At 42.4% G+C, this 22170-nt stretch overlaps 1 protein-coding gene across 1 annotated transcript in view; it reads right to left on the bottom strand.

The window, feature by feature from the left end:
- LOC103367233 (ERC protein 2-like) overlaps window positions 1-22170 on the bottom strand; it is a 154149-nt gene that overhangs the window by 35110 nt on the left and 96869 nt on the right. The window contains exons 15-16 of the mRNA XM_008295204.1: window positions 9573-9720; window positions 5171-5344 (exon numbers count right to left, since the gene is read on the bottom strand). Coding sequence (XP_008293426.1) covers window positions 5171-5344; window positions 9573-9720 — 322 coding nt within the window. The remainder of the gene's footprint in view (window positions 1-5170; window positions 5345-9572; window positions 9721-22170) is intronic.

Below are 22170 nucleotides of genomic sequence, written 5' to 3'. Positions count from 1 at the left end.
ATTTACTGTACAAACTCTGGCCCAGTGGTTTTGTCTTTACCAGTTGAGTCTCACTGAGTAATCTTATGGTCCTCCAAACCCTCTGTAACTTTTAATCAAAATGTTCCTGTCCATGCTCTCATTCAGAAAAGCTATGCATGATATCATAAAATGCCTTCCTCAATGTGATTGTTAGAAAACCAATAACTAAACACATAAGGGGTTTCCTTCGGGCTGAAATAGTGCAGACAAGGGCCCTGCTAACAAGTAGGATAATTCACTTGGACACTAACATTATGACGGTTAGCATGAACTGGCAGCTCGCTATAGCCAAACCCTTGCCTGCATTATGCTAAAATAGGCTCCGACAAAGCAGAGTCAATGCTAATGTGACACCAGAGCAAAAAAAACACAAGGGTCTTGGCTGCGGTCCACAGTGGCTTTGGTTGAACTGAGTAGTTGTGACACGTTTGGTAAACTCAGTAGGCTACACCTAAGCAGCTAAGCTATAGATACAATGGCCTTTCACTGGAACATGCTAGATGCTAAATGCTAACATGCAGTGAATGGCTGTGACAGGCCCTGTAAACAGAGCCAGACCTATAACTACTCATTCTGCCAGGTTAAACACACACACACACACACACACACACACACACACACACATACACATACAGAGAGTCACACACATACCCACAAACAGGCCAAATACCATGTGCTACTTCTCATAAACCTGAAGCAGGCAGCATGTTAAGGCTTAGAAGAAAAAAAAAAAGCCAACCAAAAAGAAACGGTTGTATAATTCACTCTCTGATAAACACTTTATGGCTGTTTTCTATTTCCTTCCGTGGTTGTTGCCAAGTATCTGGCAGTGGTGCTGGCATGCCTAAATGTGAACAACATGAGCACAACATGCCCATCAAACTGTGCGCACTCCGTGCTGAGACAGATACCTCGGATGCATCTCGAGAGGGTAAAGCCACTTCCTGCGTATGTCTCCTCCGATTAGATTTCACCTGTCCTCTGACTAAGACCATCACAAATTCAGTAGAGGACGAGGAGTACAGTGTGAGGATTGGGATGGACTTCACTAACTGAGGCAATGAGCTTTGAATGACATGTGGTTTGGCTGCTCAGAAAACTTTGAAGTGTGTTCTTGTGTTCGTGTATCCGCCGTACCAATACATGCATCTGTGCTTACGTGATTTAGATGTGCCAGTTGGAAGTGTACACGGTGCGCATGTGTCTGCGTTTCAGCAACTGCAAATGCATAAAAAATGTGCATGTGTGGTCACTGTTATGTTATTCATGGCACTAGCTGTATCTTGGAAAGGCACTGTGGTCTCTAGGGTGAGCGTGTGGACCCTCTTCATCATCATTATCATTATCATCATCAATCATCCTCATGTGGCATTCCTGGACCCGGAAAAGCGCCGAACCACTGGACAGGCCACACTTGTATATTACATTTGAAATGAGAAAGATAGAGGGGGAAGAAATGAAGGACTGAAGCAAAGAATGAAAGCAACACTGAGAGGTTACGTGATGTTAAGCGGGAAAAAAAGAACCAGAAGAGGTATGACCAAACTAAATGAGTGGAATGGACAAAGAAAGGAAATAAGAGGAGAGATAAACACAAATAAGTGTTTAGGAAAAAGTTAATGACATTAAAATAAAAGTGGACAAGGGAGGACAAAGAAATGTGAGGTCCAGGGCTTGGAGATAAAACAGTCTCAGTTCAGGAACTTCAGCGACATTCGGACTGTGTGACCAGATATCAACACCTAATCAGCACTGCACACATACACACACACACACACACACACACACACACAAATACAAAGCTTGGAGGCCTTGCCCTGACCTCTGCTGAACTTCCCCATAAGGTCAAAGATCAGAAATGAGAAAAGGCCACAAGGTGACATATCTGACTTCCGTCGCCAGGGTCCGTTTGTTATTTTTTAAGTGTGTGTTCTTCATGCAAGATGAAGAACAACAGATACACAACTTCCCTAAATAATAGTTAGTTTGGCCACAGCTCGTGGACAGGAGGCGGCAATGCCTTCTTGATATACATCTTTGACATGGTAATTTTGTTGCCCAGCAAGCAGGACTGGTGGAATGGAGAAAAATAAAAAAACGAACTCTAGGCATTTCAGTGGTAACTACGGCTATATTTGCAATACCACCAAAAATATAGGCACCACTACCAATGCTATTATCCTATTGGAGAGATTGCACACATTGTAAGGAAAAAAAAACACTCTGAGCAGATGTTCAACAATAACAAATGACATAAAAAGTAGGACATGAACTCTGCAACACGTTTGCAGCTGGATGGTCCACACTTGGACTTGATTGTTTTCTGCATCCTTGTAAAGTCAGGCTTTTTGATTGTGTAAACGGGCACAAAGTCTTTCCCAATATAAAATGTTCACACTACTGTGATTTCCTTCCACTGCTGCTCTGTCTTCTCATACAGCGGGACACTGGAAAGTGAATCATCTAATGCAAGCTGCTCTGTACCTGTGATAATTTGTCTCCAAACACAACCTGCATTCTCAAAAACTTTTTGAAGGGAACATAATTGTGTTTCGAAAGAAACATAATTTAAGACCAGAGACGTGTTTGGAAAGGCTGCCAGTTTGAAGAAACGGCAAAGTCCGGGTTTAGAGGTTGGAGGTGTGGTTCGAGGCAGAACCAAGTGACCAAATGTTCACCCAGAAGACCAGGATCTGCTGTGATGGACGAAACGTCATCAGTCTCAGATTTAAGTTTCGTTCTCTGTCTTTATTTAGTTTTGGTTTTCACTTGCTTTCTGGTTAAGTGTAGCCAGAAACTACCTGGTTAGGTTAAAACATAATGTTTTGTAAGACTTCTACATGTTAGAAGCTTGGGTAAGGTTAGGTATCAAAATTACTTGGTCACGCTTTGGGTTAAAATACGGCCCTTTCGTTACACAGTTGAAGAGTCTCCTCCATTTTCTGAGTAACGAGGATAAAGTCATGTCCCAATTAATAAAGTAAGAAAGTAGCAACAATGAAGCAGTAAAACACATGGCAAGGATATGTTGATGAGGCACGTGTTTGTGATTTGCAACAAACAAAGTTATTGTGACACAAAATACGTTTCTTTAAAAATGTAAATGAGAATGCAGTTTAGTTTGACTGGCTGAGCTCAAATGTGAAGTCACCTCCAAGAAAACAGCAGAAACTACAGCAATCGACTGCAATTTATTGATGGAATTCAATATGTCTCCCAGCCCCACATGAAAGGTGTCATTTGTGCAATTTGTAGATGCACACATTTGTTGGCATTGTCGAATCTACTCAGTCTCCAATATATTTGTATTTGCATTTTAAACTTAAGCTTTCATTTTTCTCCAGATGCTGCATATAAAGGATGAAGCTCCACAGTCCCCTTGTGTGGACACAAAAACAAAACTTTAATAGTTTGTATAATTCATCCAATCTGCCCAGATTTATGACTTATTTTGTTATTTTGTACATTCTTAACAAGATTTCCCAGCAATCCCAATAATACTTTCTTTGCTAGCCTTTTTCAGTCCAACTTGAAAAGTTGACATATCACTTGCAGAGAGCTACTGTTTCATATGTCAAACACTATAAACACGGCTGCAGTAAAACAGTGCTGGGTAGTCATATTGAAACAAAGATATTTATAAGTATAATGTGACAGAGAGTAATGTGTGATAGTAAAAACTAAGCCCCTGCTGTTCACAGTTTAATATAAAGCCGACTGTGGTTGCAAGTAATACAAAAGAACAATGTAGCTTAATAGCTTGATAATATTATTTCAGCAAGTCAGATTTAAAATATAACATAACGTACAATAATAACTACACAGCATAGCATAAAGGTGGTCCTTGCGGGATTGCATATTAGTTTCAGGGGATCGTTTCTCCATGTCAGTTTCCGCACTTTAAATTTTCATACATTAAACCAAATACTAAATCTTTCAAATTAGATGTAGGTTCGTTCTATGGGTGAACAGAATGTAAATGCACACGTACCCTACTTTAATGTAGCCCAAGTGTGTTTCGGATTCCTGGGTGAGAAGTGTGCATATGGGTGTCAATCAAACCCAGACCTTTACATTCTTGAAGGACTCAAAAATAGAGTCCGTCCACAGGCGTGAAAAAAATATTAAAACCAGCTATCCTGTCCTGATACATACTGCTGAGGTATGTGTGGGGTGATGCATGGGTAGTATTGTGTGCTTTTAAGCATGTGTGTGCGTTTTAGAGTTATTAAGCACAGGGGATCCCCAGTGCATGCGTGACTCCAATTTAGACAGCAGTTTCAGAAATGTTCATAAAGTCTAGAAACATGCAACAGTGCATAGTAAATAGAGCAAATGTGGGAATTTAGACTCAGCTGGAAATCCCCAGGTATTCATCAAGCCCCATACACATATACATACACACACACACATCTTTATAGCTTGGAATCCCCCCAATCACTGACTCTTGACAACAATAGAGCTGTGATGAGTTTGAATTACATTCAAATAACAAGAAGCTTTTATCAGCTAATGAAGACGGTGAAATCTTCCCTGTCATTCTTTGAAGAGTGTGTTCTCCCATTAGCAGTTTCATCTGGGTATATGGTATCAACAAGGTCTCAGGCGTGCACCTCCATGTGCATCTGCACACGCACACGTACAGGCAAGCACATGCTTATGCACACTTGGATGCTCACACTAAACTACAGACACTTTGTGCTGATAACAACAACAGTTTGTTCTTCATAACTGTCTTCAAACAGACACATTAAGTTTGTCCTCAGGGCAGTCTGGATATGATACGCAGAGAGTAGGTAGCTTGTATGAGAGATGAATGATATATAAACTAATCTCACATACAAATCCCATCAATCAAAGACACTCATTTGGCAGGTCTCTCCTTCAGGCCTCTTATCTAAATGATATGAATAACTTGGACTTGGCAGGAAGTAATGAGGTTGAGAGAGAAGAGACAGAGCAGCAGAGAGAAGGGAAATTTTATGCTGTCAAATCTGACCACAACTGACTTGTGGTGGAGATGACTAATATGAAATTGCATCAACTTTAAAAGCACTGAGATGAGAGCACACAACATGCAAACTTGTGTAAACAAGCCCAAAGTGCAACTGGTGTCTCTGGGTGAGTGTGTTCAAGTGTGTGTCCGCACATTCATATTGACCTGGTCCATAGGGGGCCTGTGGTTGGCGTGGGGGGGCCCCCTTGGCAGGCTTCGGTGATGCACGTTTGCTGGATGCAAGTGGTGCGAATGATGGGGATGGTGTTGGGGATGGATGTAATCTTCCTCGTAGTTATCCGCTATCAGCTTCATTCTGCTCTGAGTCTGCAAAAAAGAAAAGGAGATAAACAAGAAGCACAAAAAAATTAAAATGCATAATTAAATCATGTGCGCACTAGTCTGTTTATTTCCCCATCACTGCTTATTAGTTTCTCGAAACTGTATTCTGGGTCTTTGAATAATTAGACTGAGGAATTTTTGGATGGAGTGAAAGCATGTTGAAATCCATCAAGGATGATAAAAACTGTGCCTCTAACAACATTTGACAGGTCATAAATTGCCTCATGTAAATATCGTAAGTCTGTCAAATGTCATCCATATTGCAGATTGTCATTTAATTGGATTAGACAAATCCTAGTAAGAACAGTTAGTTAGTGTTTTGTGTAGCCCAAGGCCACAGGCGTTCTGGCCTGAGTGAAGAAACCTCACTTAAGATGTCACTGATTAAAATTACACTCAAATATGCATCTTTCTACAGGCCTGTAAATGGCTAAGAAAGACTATGTGTCCTTTGTGTGTCTGTGTTAGTGCATCTGTGTGTAATTGTGTGAGTGTGGAAGAGGCTGTCATCCTGCCAACATCGTTGCTTTGGAGAGAGATAACAGCCCAGGCTGACTAACATTAACAATCAGCCTGACTGCAGTAAGGCCAGCTGTCTGAGAGATAGACAGAGACAGAGTGGGTGCAGATATATTGACAGGCTCAGCTTTATTCCCTTAACTGTAGATGCCTCCCCTGAGGCCAGAGATGATTGCAGAGAGGGAGGTAGGATTGTATATGAGATGAAGACAATTCCAAGGAAAGATGTGCACACAATTCTCATCGAAAATGTTGCGGCTTCCATTGCTTAAATGAGACACAGCCTCAGCAGCAAAAGGCAAAAAGCCTGAGTCAGCTGTGAAGATAGAAGAGAAATGGTGTTACAGTAGTTAGTGGCCCGGGGACATCTCTGCTGAGATAAGAAGCTGAGGCCTAATGACTGAGGAAATGCGCCAGTCGGGATCACAGGAGAGGATGTGGCTGGTATTAAAGAGGTTAGCAATTAGTGTAAATTGGAGAAGAGTAGCTTAGATAAGGTGAGAACACTGACACCACGGTGAGAGGGAAAGAGAGAGAAAGAAATAAAGATGAAGAGTGAGGGATGGAGGAGGGCTCAGACAGAGACCAGACCAGTGGTTAGAGCTGTTAAAGGCTGGGTTGAGGTGCACAGCCCTCCATGACCTCAGGTGTTGACATTAGCAGGTGTGACAGGGTGGGGCTGGCCTCAATTCAACAGTCACACAGCTGACACCTGTCATTGAGGCAAGCACAATGACTATCATATACTTTGCAGCTGATGAAACCACTGCTGTGCAGCACATACTGGTGGTACTTCCACAAGGATTAATATTGCTGTTTGATTTCTGTGCTGCTTGACATGGCTTCTCTAGTTTTCAAAACTAATTTATGGCAGAGATTTATATGAATTTAGTCCTTGCTAATAATCTAATAAGAACCACATTACTTGTTCCTGTTCATCAAATAACAACCATATATGGTAGTGTAAGAAGCCAGCAGTCTGAGACAGTGTGTGTGTGTGTGAGCACATATTTAATATTTAATGACCTGATACACAAACACAAAAGAATGAAGTGATAAATTACATTTGGAACAGTCTGGTTGTGTGGTCAGGTCAGCCTACATGTGGTTTATGCAAACAGACAAACACACACATACACACACATGGAAAAGCACACACATACACTCTCTTGCTGCCTACATATTTTTGCATGCATGTGTAAAGAAGGTGTTCACACGTAAAATGCCTGTGAGGTGGAATGTGTGAGTTTTAATTAGTGTTAATTAGTAGCTTTGCAGAGTAAACAGCTCGCTAATGGCCTCCAGGCCCACTTGTAGATCAGGCAGCCTGCAACAGACACAGGTGGCACTACTGGGGGAGGTGGAGAGGAGAGGAGAGGAGCGTTTTACTGACCTCTCTAATAAAAACAGACTTGGCTTCTACCATATATCCATACAGTGTGTGTTGCTGCATACGTATCAATGTGCAGCTGCTGGTGTAAACATGGTAGTGACGACTGCTGTGCTCACAGCTGCATCCCAAACCTCAATCCAAGTCCTCAGTAAATCACAAGCCTGCCTTGATTAGAGAAGGGCTGCGTTAACACATATGGACACAGGAGGCTGACAAGAAAGGCCTTAAACAAACAGGCAGCTGGGGAAAGGCTGCGCAAATTTCACAACATTTATACACGCTCCTTTAATCAGGTCTCTGAGAGTGTTTGCGTGTGTGTGCAACATTACGTGCTATCCCAGTAAAAACAGGGTAACACAGTGACCCAGCTCCAGGCAAGCAGATAGTTTTACACAAGTTGCTCTCAATGACAGGATGGATGGTCAAGTGTGTCCAAAAAAAAGAGACAGGATGAAGAGAGAAAGTCATCAAAAATGACACACCTCCGAGAATTGGCAATTCATCTTTTCTCGGCTTCAAAGCGCCACTGATGTGTGGCCATCCATCACTTGGATGGACTACTCCGAGAATTCCCACATGGGGACACATTTGTTCTAACTCTCACCTCAGGAAGTCTCAACACTGCGCTCTTCATGTGTGTGTATGTTTGTATACGTGTGTTTGTCTGTGCTGGAGAAGGCCTATGCCTCAAAGGGAAGCAAAGTGAATGAAAGGAAAGTTTGTCTTAGACGGACTCCTTTACACACACACACACACACACACAGACAGACATGATATTCCAAGAGTGGGATATGGGGAGGTCAAACAGGGCAATGCTATCTGTAAATCTATCTGCTGTCTCAAGATCAGCTTTCTCCTAAGAGACTTCGAGTCCCATAATTCTTTGGCATTTCCTGGTCAGCTTCCTTCCACCACTGGCTGTTGAGGACCCAAGGACGGCACCCTATCCTGATATGTGTGTCAATGGCTCAGAAGACAGAGAGCTCATGTGTGTAATGTTGAACAACAAAACCTCCAGAGAGCTCATTTTGTAGAAAGAAAGGGAGCGAAGTAGACTCCCTGTAGGAACTGCTAACCTTACAACCCCCTTAACGTTAATAGATGGCAAGATCCCACATTTGTACCGCCTTTGTTGTGGGTGTCAATAACACTGCCTGCTAAATTTTTGCAGTCAGCAGCAGAGATGGGTTTATATGCACGTGTGCCTGAAGACATTTCCGGAACCTGGTTTGCATGTACGAAAAAGAGAAATCAAAGAAAATTTGTCTATGCTGCCAACTCCTCTCCCTTTCTTTTCTCCTCCACTTTTACCCCTTTTTTCTCCTCTCCGCTGCTCAAGGCCCAGAGGCCACATCGTTGCAATTAGAACTCATCACATCATCAGGTGGACTGTAACTGCTAGTTACCCAACGGGAAAAATGACGCATCCAATGGCGATAAACAGATAATAGGCTTTCCTTGAAATTCCTCCAATGGAATGGCACCCCCTAGGAACTGTTTACCGTTTACGAGACGGGAACAAACATAGGTTCGCACTTACATGCACAACCAGCCACTGCATCTGTTGACTTTTAAATGCACCATCTTTCCCAGAAGCCCCTGTGACTCAGGAGACCGTATATGTGGACTCCCCTGCTGTTAGCTCATTACTGTTAGCATTCAAGTTGGATCAGTCACTGATGTGGTCTGACCAGACCTTAATGACCCACATACCTAACTCAGCCCCAGGTCATACTGAAAGCCAGGGCAGCATGGGAAAAAGGTGTGTGTGCGTAGGTATATGTGTGTGCAGGGATTTATGTCTGTTTGACCATGAGACACCAGACAGAAAAGTCCGCCGGTGACTCATCAACGATACCAGTCTGTGTCTGCGACTTGAGTGCATCTAATCACTCTGATTGCAACATGATTGTTAATAGTGTTTATGCGCCTGGATTTGGAATCACAGCTCCTGCTTGACTGGTTTGGCTTATGATGACTGAACGCAGTAAATGTGGTTTGAGGCGGGGAACTCTACTCTGTTAACTACCAGGAATTATTAACCTCTATCTGTTCCTGGTTTTAAAGTTCAAAAGTCTTTCCATTAGGTTCCTGTAATGTAAGCAATGCATCATCTGCAGCAGGTTTGAATTTGTGCTCCTCCTTTGATTCACAGAGCCAGAATCTGTCCTAAACTTCGACCAAAAGACCGTTTGATTCATGTGCAGGCCGGCCAACCTCTTAGACCAGGAATGCTGTTAATTTAATTCAATGTTTATAGGGATATATAAATACCTTGGTGGTCACTTGGGGTGGATGTACCTGCTGTTTGAGCTGGTGCATGAGTCTGTCCTTCTCTCTTTTTAAAGCCATCACTTCCTCCTGGGCTTTCTTGCGTTTGGAGGAAGATAACTCCAGCAGGGCAATGTTAGCATCCTTCTCACTGATGGCTGCCAGTAAAGCCTGCTGCCTAAAGGGAAGAGAAAAAAAGAATTGTATTTTTTAATGGACAAAATCTTAAAAGCAAGACATGTTTATTACCCAAAGAAAAAAAGGAATGGAAATACTAGTTTTATATCCAGAAAACAGACAGGTGTACAGCAAAGAACACCTAGAAACACAGATGTGCAGCATCTTCGCTGCAGCTGTGGGCCCTTGTGCATACGGAGATGTCCCAACAAACTTCTTCATTCCAGAGCTCCTTAATCTCAGACAGAGATTCCACAGAAAAAAGAAGCAGACATCTTTGAAGTGGTCGGCTAAGTGCTGCATTAGTGGTACCTCATTGTGACTCATGGGCATGTAATAGTGTAATAGACTCTAATAGAGCAGCCTGAGGAGGATATGACATCTTTCTTCTGTCACCGTCGGTTACCACAGCATGTGCATGTGTCAGTGTGTGTTCAGAGGGGGTGGCAGCAAATGACTGTGTACAGGTGCAGAGGAAACATACCAACAAACGTCATCACACGCACAGACAACCAGATGTACGTATTTTAACCCGCAGAACTCCGGAGAACGCTCGTGTCTTCGGAGGAAATTCTGTGATGACTATTCTCATCATCAAGCAGGATGTCGTAAATCCAGAGTTGTGACAAACACATGCTGTCTACCCACTCTTGTAAACACACTCAGGAGCAGGAACATCCTCACAGATAGCCGGTCACACAGGCCTCCTCTACTTTGACCTCAGTCACACTTTAAATATACGATTAATAAAGAAAAGAAGACAGCGGGCAAGAAGAAAAAGAGAACATGCAAACACGTTACTCCATACAATATGACTTGAGCTGGTTTCATATATGGGTGTTTGTCTCTACAGTGTGTCCAGTTCATATGAGTCTCAAGTGGTCTACCCAGCATGAAGACACTGAAGGTATTTTAAGCTGTATAAACACTATGTTGCTCAACTGCAGACTTTTAAACGCCATTTGAAATTAGGGGAGCATTAAACCAGGATGGCAAGGTAATGTGTTAGTTTGTGTGAGGTGAGAGGAAGAGGAAGAGGAGGGGCGCTGCATTCAAAATACACTTTGGTCTCCATTAAAAATTGACCTGCATGGGGGTGTTTTTATTCCATGATTTAAATCCCTGCAGAAATAACTAAATTGCAAAAATAAACATGCTGAACTCAGAATAAAGTCCTGCTGGCCTGGGACTCCACATTTGGTGTTTTTAGTACAATTATCTGCATGCCGCATCTGGATTCTGGATTCTCCCGTTCAAGGCCATTAATAGGCCTACGTGTGTTTGTGTGTGTATGTGTGTGTGTTAACATGCATGTATTTGTGTGTACACGCATGTGGGTTCTGACATGGATTGGAGCAGCTAATCACACCATTAATCACGGAGCAGGACCAGCGTGACACTTTTCGTCTCCCCACACCTCCGCTGTTATTCCTCTTAATGCTCACTGTAATGGGAACACACACACACACACACACACAGACCTACATTAGACTTTTACCGGAGCAAGTGCTTTAGACTGCAGGCTTATTCTGCTTGACCTGGCCGTTCACAATGTAAAACTGGGGGAAAATTCTGAGAGTTTAAGAAATGTGCAGTAAAAATCCACAGATCAAACAACAGCGTAATTGCTTATAAAAAAAAATTAAAAATCCTTCTTCATACAGTCTGCTGCTACACGGTCCAACAAACCTTACAGCGAATTTTACATTTTAAAGAATGGTACAATGGCAATCCCAGTTCCATTACTTAATCTTCGGCTGTGTTAACTAGAGTGAAGAGGTGATGCACAGAGTCATATATGGGCAAGGAATGCTGCACAATGTGCCACAGTTCATAAACAGTGTGTCAGATTAACAGCACCACTGTACGTGCAGGATGACCGTCTTTACACCACAAAACCAGACATGGAAGTTCAACAACAGTGAATCACATCCAAGTAGTGTCATAGCCACACCTCTTATCTCTTGCAAGATTAAGTTCACATAGATGCAGCTTGGAAAATTTATTTGTTAAGGTCCAAATGCTACTGTAAATACACCAAGACCAGCTGCAATGATCTTGGTATTTCCTTTGCATATCGTAGCCACCATTAAGAGCGAAGCTACATTTTTAGAACCTCAGTGGGTGGTGCATAAAAGACAGAGCCAATTTAGTGCGGGAGAACAGTGCATTGAAAGTTTCAGAGCACTAACTTCACACCAGTTTCAAAGGGGAGGTTTATCTTATCAGTGACTGTATCTGAAAAAGCCAAACAGCATTCCATCTCGTTCTAACCACTTTATCAAAGACAGTCACACTTTGATGTAGTGTATATGCTACACACACACCTCTGTACATTCTGACATTTGACACATTGTCTGTGTTACTGCAGCGACTCGAGGGCTTTACAAGGAAGCTACTGAAAAATAATTTGCCAATACATATAACTGGCCATCACGTCCTTCTCACCTGCATTCCTTCACACAGGTACAACAAAAAAACATTATTGATCGACCCGACACCTTCTAAACCCCAACGGAATGAAACCCGTAAACCAAAGTGGCTGCCATGCCTCAGTGCCAGCTAAATCGTTTCCAGTCTCTAAATTAACTCAGCACATTACAGAGCTGTCTCCCTGTGGGTGCTCTTTGAGTTGTGCCGCAGGATTCTGCTGAGCGATGACTTCCTAAAACAATAAAAAAGGGGCATTATTGTGATTACCCTGCCTGTTAACTTTGTCTCCCACATCCTCATGCAGTGATTGTGTGTGCATGGTGTTTGTGTCTGTGTGTATGTGTGTGCTGATTAGTATTACTAACAGTCTCTGAACCCGAATCACACTGGAGTATTTAATCACATCTAATTTGAGTGGCCATTTGGCCTTAGTTGTAGAACACACTTGAAATGTGCATTAATCTAGCAGACAGGATTCATCTGACAGACACATACCCCACACACACACACACACACACACACAAAGACAAATGTATGTACTGTATCTGCTGGCTGATTCTGAGTGGGTGAACCCTCCTTCTTTTCCTCCCCTCTTGTCTCACTCTCTGCTTAACTTTGACTTGGCGTGTCCCGGACAAACAAAGGATTATCTTCATTTCCTGTCCAATTCAAAGGGTGACAATGAAATGGTTTTTCGTGACAAGCCAGTGATTATTCTTCATAAAACTCAAACCCCAAGCAATAGGAAGTCATAAGGCACTCTAATAAAAGGACAAATTAATCCCGCCGCTGGTTCTCTGGAGTCAAAAAATCTCCTCTACGAGATAACAGTATTTCAGCTGACATGATAAAGACGATGCAAACAGATGTGCATTTACGCAGAGCTTCACATGGCTCAAATTTACTTTTTGTATTGTGAGAGAGCATGCGAGGCTGTGCGAGGCTGAACTGACATCTTATTTATAAGGGGTGAAATTCTCAGTTCAGCCTCAACATGTGATTCCAATTGAACCTTCATGGTCCCTGGGACATATTGAGACATTTGGATCTACAGAGGTGGGAGATGGATGGCTAAAGTACATGACCGTGTGATGAGAAGTTTGTGTGCATGTGTGTGTGTGTGGAGGGGGGGTGTCAGCTGAGACAATATGGAAAGAAAACACAGAATGCAACAAGTGGAAGAAAGGAAGGAGACGCGAGGCTGAAGGTGATAGTCCGGGACAACAGAATGAAAAATGAGGAGCGAAGAGGGTGATGAGGATATCTTTGAGGTGCTGCTTAAGGAGTGTCATGTGGGAGGCTGCCAGGACGGCAGGATTTCTGGGTGACGAGGGGATAAGGTGGGGTCAAGAGTGAGCAGAAATCTCCCACGCCAAAGAAAAATCAAAGAAAGAAGATGTGAGGCACGAGAATGTGAGAATGGATGGCGTAGTCAGTGGGTCAAGCGAAAGAGATGGCAAGAGATGAAGGCAACAGAGGAGAGGGAAGCAGTGTTTGACAAGAGTGACTGCCACCTGTGCTGCATGAGAGCGAAAGGGGGAAGAAACGGAGAGGAGGAAGGGAAGAAAGGAGCAAAGGTAAAGATTTAAGAGTCCCAGCCTACCCTAAATCAGCTCAGCGCACTCCATGTTGTTATTCCTAGGCGTCACGGTTGAAGGATATGTGTTTATAATTTGTGTTATGACTTACTTGAAATTATGAGTGTGGAGAGTCAGTGAGACAGAAACAGATGCGTCTGTGTGATGCCCGAGGGAACCATCAATACTGTCTACCCCTAAGTGCAGTGTGTGCGTGCGCTACGTATGCGCGTGCGTTCGCCCTGCCCGCGCGCACGTTTTGCGCTTTCATGTCCTCGTGTGCACGTGTGATGTATTTTGTTAGCAAGAACACGGGGAGCCCACTAATATCTGTTCCCAGAACATCCATTATGAGGTCTTCTAGTTTGTGATCATGCCTTTCCACCACTTAACTGTCCGGCTCTGCACTAACATTCCACTGGCATTTTATGGCTGTTCGTTGATTGTGAGTGCGTGAAGGTGCAGCACAAATCTAGGGGCCCCTGGCTAGGCAGTACTAGAGGCCTGTGGTGAGAGCAAGCAGAGGACACGAGAATAGGGCATGGTTGAGTGACACTATTATTTATGGCCTTGGAACACTGTGTTATTTACAACTGAGGAGGTAGGGAAAATGTCTATTTCCAACATAAAACACACACACTGGCTTCGTTTGGTGAGCTTACTGCAAAGCCAATTGAGATGGTAAATCTGTGTTTCAACTCTAATGTGGTTTAAATGCATTTTTAAGAGATCCGAGTTTTGGCTACCTTAGGTTGGATTAACTCCATGCTAACCTGTAGAGGATAACCTGCTGCTACACGCCAGCTCCGCCTCCTCTCCACTTCCTTTTCTATGCTATGCTTCTTGCCTGGATTGAAGCTTTTATTTATCTTAATATCTTAAGATTCAATTTATCCAAACCCACCACAAATAAAACTGCCTGTCTTTGTTCCTCCCAGCTTTACATACTAATCCGGATCTTCAAGCAAGAATGCTAAAACTCAACATGCCAACCTTGAGCTGTGCTTCCCAAGAAAGAAAAAAAAAAAATCCACGACAGCAGATGGTTCTCCCAGAACCAGGACCAGGTTATGTGTGTTTTCACTTCACTAATAAAATATACAACCCACTTACTCTGCTTACCCCCACTCCCACACTAGTGCTCTGACTGGTGGGTGGTGGTGGTGGTGGTGGTGGTGGTGGGAGTCTAATTGAAAGAGTATGTATCAGTTTTACAGCAACAAGAGGGAAAATACGAGGGGACAAAAATCAACAAATCTGCCAAAACTAGCCAAATGTTTAGAGTGGGAGCAGGGACGAGGAGAGATGGCTGACTGCTCCTAGAGATGAGCAGGACCAGACGGCCACCGCTGCATTCCAGCCGGAGCGAGAGGAGGAAAGAGAGACCCACACAGAGAGGAAAAGAGGGAAGGAGACCAGGTGGATGTGTGTGTGTGTGAATGCAGACGAAACAGATGCATTCTAACTCTTTCGAAAAAAAACTGTCAATGCAACAAAATGAGATATCGATACCAGTTTCGTGTCTGTGCATGACATGTGATGGATGATTGGTCTAGACTGGAGGCAGGGTGAACAGCTGGTCGAAATGGTTTAAAGTACGTAAGCCAACATCTCAAAAATGGATGATTTTCTTTTCTTTTTTGACAACACATAAACAAAAATGTGGAGGGAAAAAAAAGCACAATTTGCGGATTCCAAGTTTTTTGGGAATGTTACTTACAGGAACTATTTCTTGAATGTGTTTTCCTCTAATTGTAACAGCAAAAGTGCAAAATATAGGAACATTACGTTTGCATAAAACCTTAATTTGTTTAATTGTTTAATTTGCACACTACAGATTAGCCAGAAATGAACTGAGCAGGTTATTCGAAGCTCAGCTGAACTCATCCCGACTCCTGGGACCAAAAATCAATCATGCCACATTCAAAATGAAAGAAAATCACTGTGTTGCTTAAACTTTTGAACTAGTCCTTTATTACTCACAAGTTCAGGATGCTGACAGTCTTTGACAGAAATATGTGTCCTGTCTAACTTTGCAGTTTCAATGCATCACCTTCTGAGGCTCAGCTGGAGGTCAAGTGAATTCCCATTGGTGTAAAAGCAGCACGGATAAATAAACAAGACGGGATGTTAGCGATGTTTACGATTTCACCCCATCAGATCTTTTTTTTTTCCCCATTCGGGTGACCTTGAGTTGTCTCCATGTGCGCCAATGGTAGCTCATGTGTGGGTGCAACCTCAGTCTTTCACATCAGTGCAAGAAAAACACAATCAGATCAGTAAGAGCTTCTGCCGATATAACCCGAGCTGTCTGGCACAAGGCCTGCTTACACAACTTCAGCCAATAAGGTCAGCGCTGACTCTTCGAACCTCCAGAGATTCTACCAATAGCAGAGCAGGAGCTTTCCATTCTCCTTAAGGGGAGGTTTGTTTTCTGTCTTTATTGTCGTTCACCTGACTGACACTGTCTCCCCAAGGCACAAGAAACAAGACAGGGGGGCCATACTGTACCACACACATGTAAAAGGCTCCCCTGCCTCGCAGTCAGACGCAAGTACAGGCACAGACACACAGCAGCTGGGTTGTTTAAAGCTCCCTGTCATCTGAGAGAGAGGTGAGGGTCACAGAATGAGTAACACGGCTCCAGTCACACTACTGTAAGAACACACAGACACACACACACACACACACACACAGGGAGGGAGGCAGAAACATACACGCATATGCAGAGTGTTAAGAAAGGCGCTAAGGCCTCAGTATAAACACCGATGACTTATGCCACCCCCCCTCCCTCGAGCACCACTTTTTTTTTTTTTATCAAAAGATGTACAAAGAAAAGTGGTTTTATTGGGGTCAGATTAGATGACTGTACAAATAAAAGTACAGCCACCTGTTCTGTGTTAATACAGAACTGATTCATTCTGTTTATTAAACATCAGTAATAAATATTATTTGCGATATGGTTACGATTATGTATTTGTGTGTCTAACCCTCCACGATCCGAAGTTCCAAACTTGGAAAATGAGTTTTGTTTTCTCTTATTTATGTACATAAATAAATCCAACTTTAATGAGTCCAATCTGTGCAACAAGAAAGTTTCATAATTGACTTCTTTGTGTGCTGCACTTAATGTAATGTCATGAACTTGAGTGTTTTTTTTTCTTTTTCAGTTTTTTGTGTAAAAAAAAAACAATATTGATGACTAAGTTCAGTTATTATTACATTAAATCACAACAGCAAGCTTATCAAGTGCACACAAAGAAGTCAGTAACTTAAAATTGGAATCAAATCCAGGCCTGTGTTTTCATTTCCTATTTTTGAGGATTATTTTGAAGGTAGGAAGCTTAGTTTTTTTTTGCTTGTTGGATTCATAATTGGGTGATAATAAAATCAACAGGTTTGGAGATTCACAAGTGAAAATGAAAGAACAAATGATAGACAGATTAAAATCTGTAAAAAACAAAAAGGGCAATGACTAACATCATCATCATGTTTGTTGACAAACTGATTATTCAACTAATCATTTCAAAACTTCATACACTTAAAACTGAAAATGTAGCATCACCACTTCCCTTTGCTTCTATTCCTACATGAAATAATGACATACTTTATTTAAATGCTGCCAAATGATACCTGCCATGATAAATATCTCCTACGTGATACCAACAGGAGCAGAATTTGTTCTCTCTCCCTCTTTCTGTGTTGAGTTAAGCCTCTAGTCTAAACTGTCAGTAATGTAAACTGAAAATACCAGGAGGATACCTTCTGCATTGCGTCATTGAAAACACAACCTTTATTGCCTTGTGGTGTTCCATTGTTACAATAACCCTCTGTCAAACACTTCATCACAGGCTCTTTGGACAGGAAGGCTACTACAATCCACCGTCTTTTTCGCTCTCCATCCTCATTCCATCACCTCTCCTCCCTTTTCTGCTGCTAATCAAAGAGAGGAGCCGCTCATCAGAGAAGCGAATGGCATCACCTCCGCCTTGGACTTGGACCTCTCTATCATTCGCCATCTCTCTCCCTCTATCATTCTCTATTTGGCTCTGTCGTGCCCTATACTCACTCCAAAGTGGGGCTAAATATTAAGTTCAAGGAGGTTATGCAAACACGTTGAAACAGCAATCCTTGGCCTAAGTATTACCCTGAACCCTTCAATTACCCGCCTTGCTTTCCTCTCTCCTCATTCCTCCTGCCTTTCCTGTCCTCTGCATGGGTTCTCTCACTCCGGTCATTCTAACTGCAGCCTGGAAATACAGCGCACACTCATGACGTGGGGCCAAAAGACCTTAAAATATCAGGGGCAGAGAGTACAACATAGTGGCGTACTATAACACAAGCGCACACACACACACACACACTTAGTCACACACAAACCTGCACCCAAAATACACATGTACACACAAACCGATGAAAGACAGGTCCAGAAAACAGTGGGAGCGAGTACCCCTGGTGTATTTTCTCTGTGTTCCAAATGCAGGGCCTGGCGGCGGACCACAGCTGAACCACAGCCGACATGCGGTGGAATGGGAGGCCACCACACTCACTTCCCTTAAAGAAGCAATAGACACACACACACACACACATATGGGGGAATCACAACGCAACACACACATTCACTCAGACACACGTATACACACATGTTCGGCAATTTCCTGGATAGCACTGTCATGACGATGGGTCCGTGTTTAAAAAGCGGTTTGGGGTGAAGGGACAGATCTGTATGGGCTGTTTCCCACAATGCTTTGCCAGACAATTACACAACCCAATTAATGTGGTTACCGTAGCACAGCTAGGACTTTGCTCTGAGCAAACGGAGCGCGCATGTATGTGTGCGTGAGCGACAAGATGTGTGGACGCTCCTTTGGCCTGTATTACTCTCAGAATTATAGCTTTCCTTGGAGCTTGGACTCGTCTATTTCCCGTCAGTGTGTAACAGACACACAAGGTCACACTAACATTCACCCCACACTCCATCAGCCAATCATTTATTTCCAATCACAGCCACATGAGCTCAGCTGCGTAGCCAGAGAACTACAATACCCACAACGTGTCGTATGTCTTTTCAGAGGAGAACTCGGTTTCTCTCATAGAATCAAACGTAAGCAAACAGTGGGACATTTTAAAATTATTCTTTAACCCTCTGAACACCAAAATCTGCATAAAGGTTTGAGAGGCAGGTTATGCTTTTTAAAAAATCACCAAAATTTCGTCATGTATCACAACAAGAATACGTCAGAACATGAAGAACCGTCTAGTGTCCAACTTACAGTCTGTGCCACTTTCTGTTTCGTTGAGGAGAACAAACTCAAAAACAACCTCCAAATTATGGTTTTTCATATATATATTACCTTATTCTTCATGTTATATTTTAAAAAATTGGTTTGTTTTGCTTTGACTTGTTTGTAGTAACCAGGTCTTGTAAAAAATAAAAATAAAAATGTGCGGTAATCTGCAACTGTGAAGGAATTTGTGACTCAGAGGCAACCAACAGTCAAGTGACAAAAATTCTGGGACTTTTAAGCTGAACTGTCGGCTGTACAAACAAAGAACAGAGAGGATACGAGGATGGAAACAGATGAAAAATATAAGTAGTGAAATATCTATAGCTTGCAGAGCCATTATTTGCTTTCAGTGTCAGTAACACCTGTATATTGATTACAGTTCTTTGCAAAATTAATAATCAAAGAAATTCAACGTTGTATGTTTCATGTTTTATGGTACAGATTTGTTCACTGCACAAAAGAGACGTGTGATTTCCTTCTATTTTTCATCTTTCCATCGGGGTGCAGGACTTTATATTGCAGTGAAAAATGAGCGCACGGTGATTTCAAATGTGGTAGGAAATAAAAACGCACAGACACTGCTTGTGGTTTAATTAAATCATTCGTCAGTTACTGCAACAAAATACTGACTATTTATATAAGATGTGCTGGTACATTTTCCCAGACTCACAAATACACAGGGGTATAAGAAACAGCCAGAGACAGACAGCACACAGGTGCTTTGATGTATTACCTTGTATACAGCATATTAATGCTTAAGCTGCTAAGTGAAGCCAATAATGCATGCACTACCACAATGCACGATTATGTTTATTTTTATTTATTTAGCATTTATTTAACCAGGTTAGTCCCAATGAGCTCAGACCTCTCCTTTACAAGGGGGACCTGGCCAAGAGGGCAGCAGCATAGTCACATTAAAAACATATAACACTTGCACACAGACAAGTTAGACTGTAATGATTTCACCCGAACTTCAAACTCATTCAGCGTAACAGGGCTTGAAGTTGAGACTGTAATTTATTCCAAGCATCAGGTGCAGAAAACCTAAATGCATTCAGTTCAGATCGTACTTTGGGGATGCAGAAGGTATCCTCCTGGTATTTTTTTAGATAGCTGATCGCAGATTTGGAATATAACTTGTAACTGTAGCTGTCAAAGAAATGCAGAGGAGTCAAAAAGTAAAGTTTTTTTTTCCTTACATGTGCAGTGAAGAAGTAAGAAATGTACACAAGTGACCTTCAGAGATGTACATATCAAGTGTACATACAAAACTGCAGGGATTAAACACAGAAACACATCTGATAATTATTAGCAAATCGTCTGATTCCAACCTTGGTTAATAGTTTCTTTTAATGAGGGATGGTAAAATGTAAGTAAAGGAAAGGAGAAAAAAAAAGGAACCGCATGCTTTCTTTACAGCCTGCTACGCAAACACACTCTGACCACATACTAACCTATATAGACTTCATTAGCCGAGCTTTAAAGTTCTTTAAAGTGTGAAGGGGTGAAAAAATAAATAAATAAAAAATTCATTCAAAGAAAGAAATTTTTTTTTTTTAAAAAGACGGAGGGACAGACACAAAGCCTCTTTGACACACACACAAACCTACACATGCAGTGGGCTTGGTGAGGGTGCTGATTAGAAGAGCTGCAGCCACGTCTGGACAAGTTTGCTGTATATTTAGACAGATCAGTGGGGATCATGGGATCAAAGAGTAACATGATTACTACCTGGCCTTCTGATAAAAAACCTCACTATTATTTCCCTGTCAGTACACACAGGAGTGCACACATTTGGAAGTACACACACATATTTGAGCACGCATACACACACACACACACACACACTCAGGTAAACCTTATGCATCCCAGCGATTTGTGCCGATGCGCAGTGGACACACAGGTAGACACAAGAACACTCGCACACCCACACACACCTGAGACAGACACATACACCCACACCGCTCTATAATCTCAGTAATTTGTACGTTGAACCTAGTGTAGACAGATCATGCCTCTGGTACATTGAGTCTGTTGTGTCGCAGACTCCGCTTGATGGTGTAAATTCCCAATAGAGACATACCTTTACGTTTAAAGTGCAGTCGTCCTCAATAGGGTTTGCGTGAAAAAGACACCTCAGAACAGCTTGTGATCTTGTTAGAAATCGCTCCTTGTATGCGGATGATTGAGTGCGTGTGAGTTTATGCATTTTTACGAGGGTATGAAAATTGAAGCTGCAAAAGCGGACGCACGAACTCGAAAATGAACACGCAAAGCATGAAACAGCAAAACTGTGCGCCTTGTAATCACTGCAACAAAGAGTGAACTTTTCTGCTCCTCGTGTCAAGATGTCTTTTCAGAGCACAGTTTGCTTTTGTCTTTGTTACAGATGCCGGGTTTTTTTTTCCCCCCTGCAGTGTACTTTTCCATCACAAACATGTATCAAAGGTATAAACTGATCCACAACATCATTCACTCATAAACACACACCATGTCATAAGTCCTGACCTGGCCCTCCCACACACCTGTGCATAAATTCCAGCATACGTCTGGTTTTTAATAAAGAGACCTGTGGTAGTGTGCAGTTAGATGCTGCTGACAGACTCACTGATTTCCAGATAGATAACACACACATCCAAGCCAGCTCCCTTGGTAGATTACATCACAGCTATTTTAACAATGGCTTCCACTGATGTCCTTCTGCTGGCTTCAGTTACACACCGGAGTGTGTTTGCGAATTTCTTTTTTTCTAGTTCCCCACTCTTAAATTATCATTCTGTGGTCGCTTCGGTGTGATGCTCAGAGTTCAAGTCTGTTATGATGTTGTGCTAAATATATGTTTGAAGCCTAGAGAGGGCTACACTGTGAAAAAAAATCAAAGTGTGTTTGTGTTCATCATGTGCAGAAGAGGGACATGGCATAATGCATCTGAGTTGTGAGTATGTTTGTGTATGCTGGAAGCAGGCGGTCACTATAACAAAGTGTTGTGCTGTGTAGAAATGTAAACGAGCTTCACTGAAAACTGTTGGGAGAGCGGGATAATTAACTAAATGAGTTCATCCCGCATGCTCACTTCTGCACTGTCTCTCACACAAACAAACAAAACTATAGCGACACTACATCACTGCTGACCTTACTAATGTCACTGCCATC

This window comes from Stegastes partitus, unplaced genomic scaffold (genome assembly GCF_000690725.1).
Source record: "Stegastes partitus isolate 25-593 unplaced genomic scaffold, Stegastes_partitus-1.0.2 Scaffold1030, whole genome shotgun sequence".
Taxonomy (NCBI): Eukaryota; Metazoa; Chordata; class Actinopteri; family Pomacentridae; genus Stegastes; species Stegastes partitus.
The sequence above is the reverse complement of the archived record's forward strand: the minus strand, read 5'-3'. Positions and strand labels throughout refer to the sequence as shown.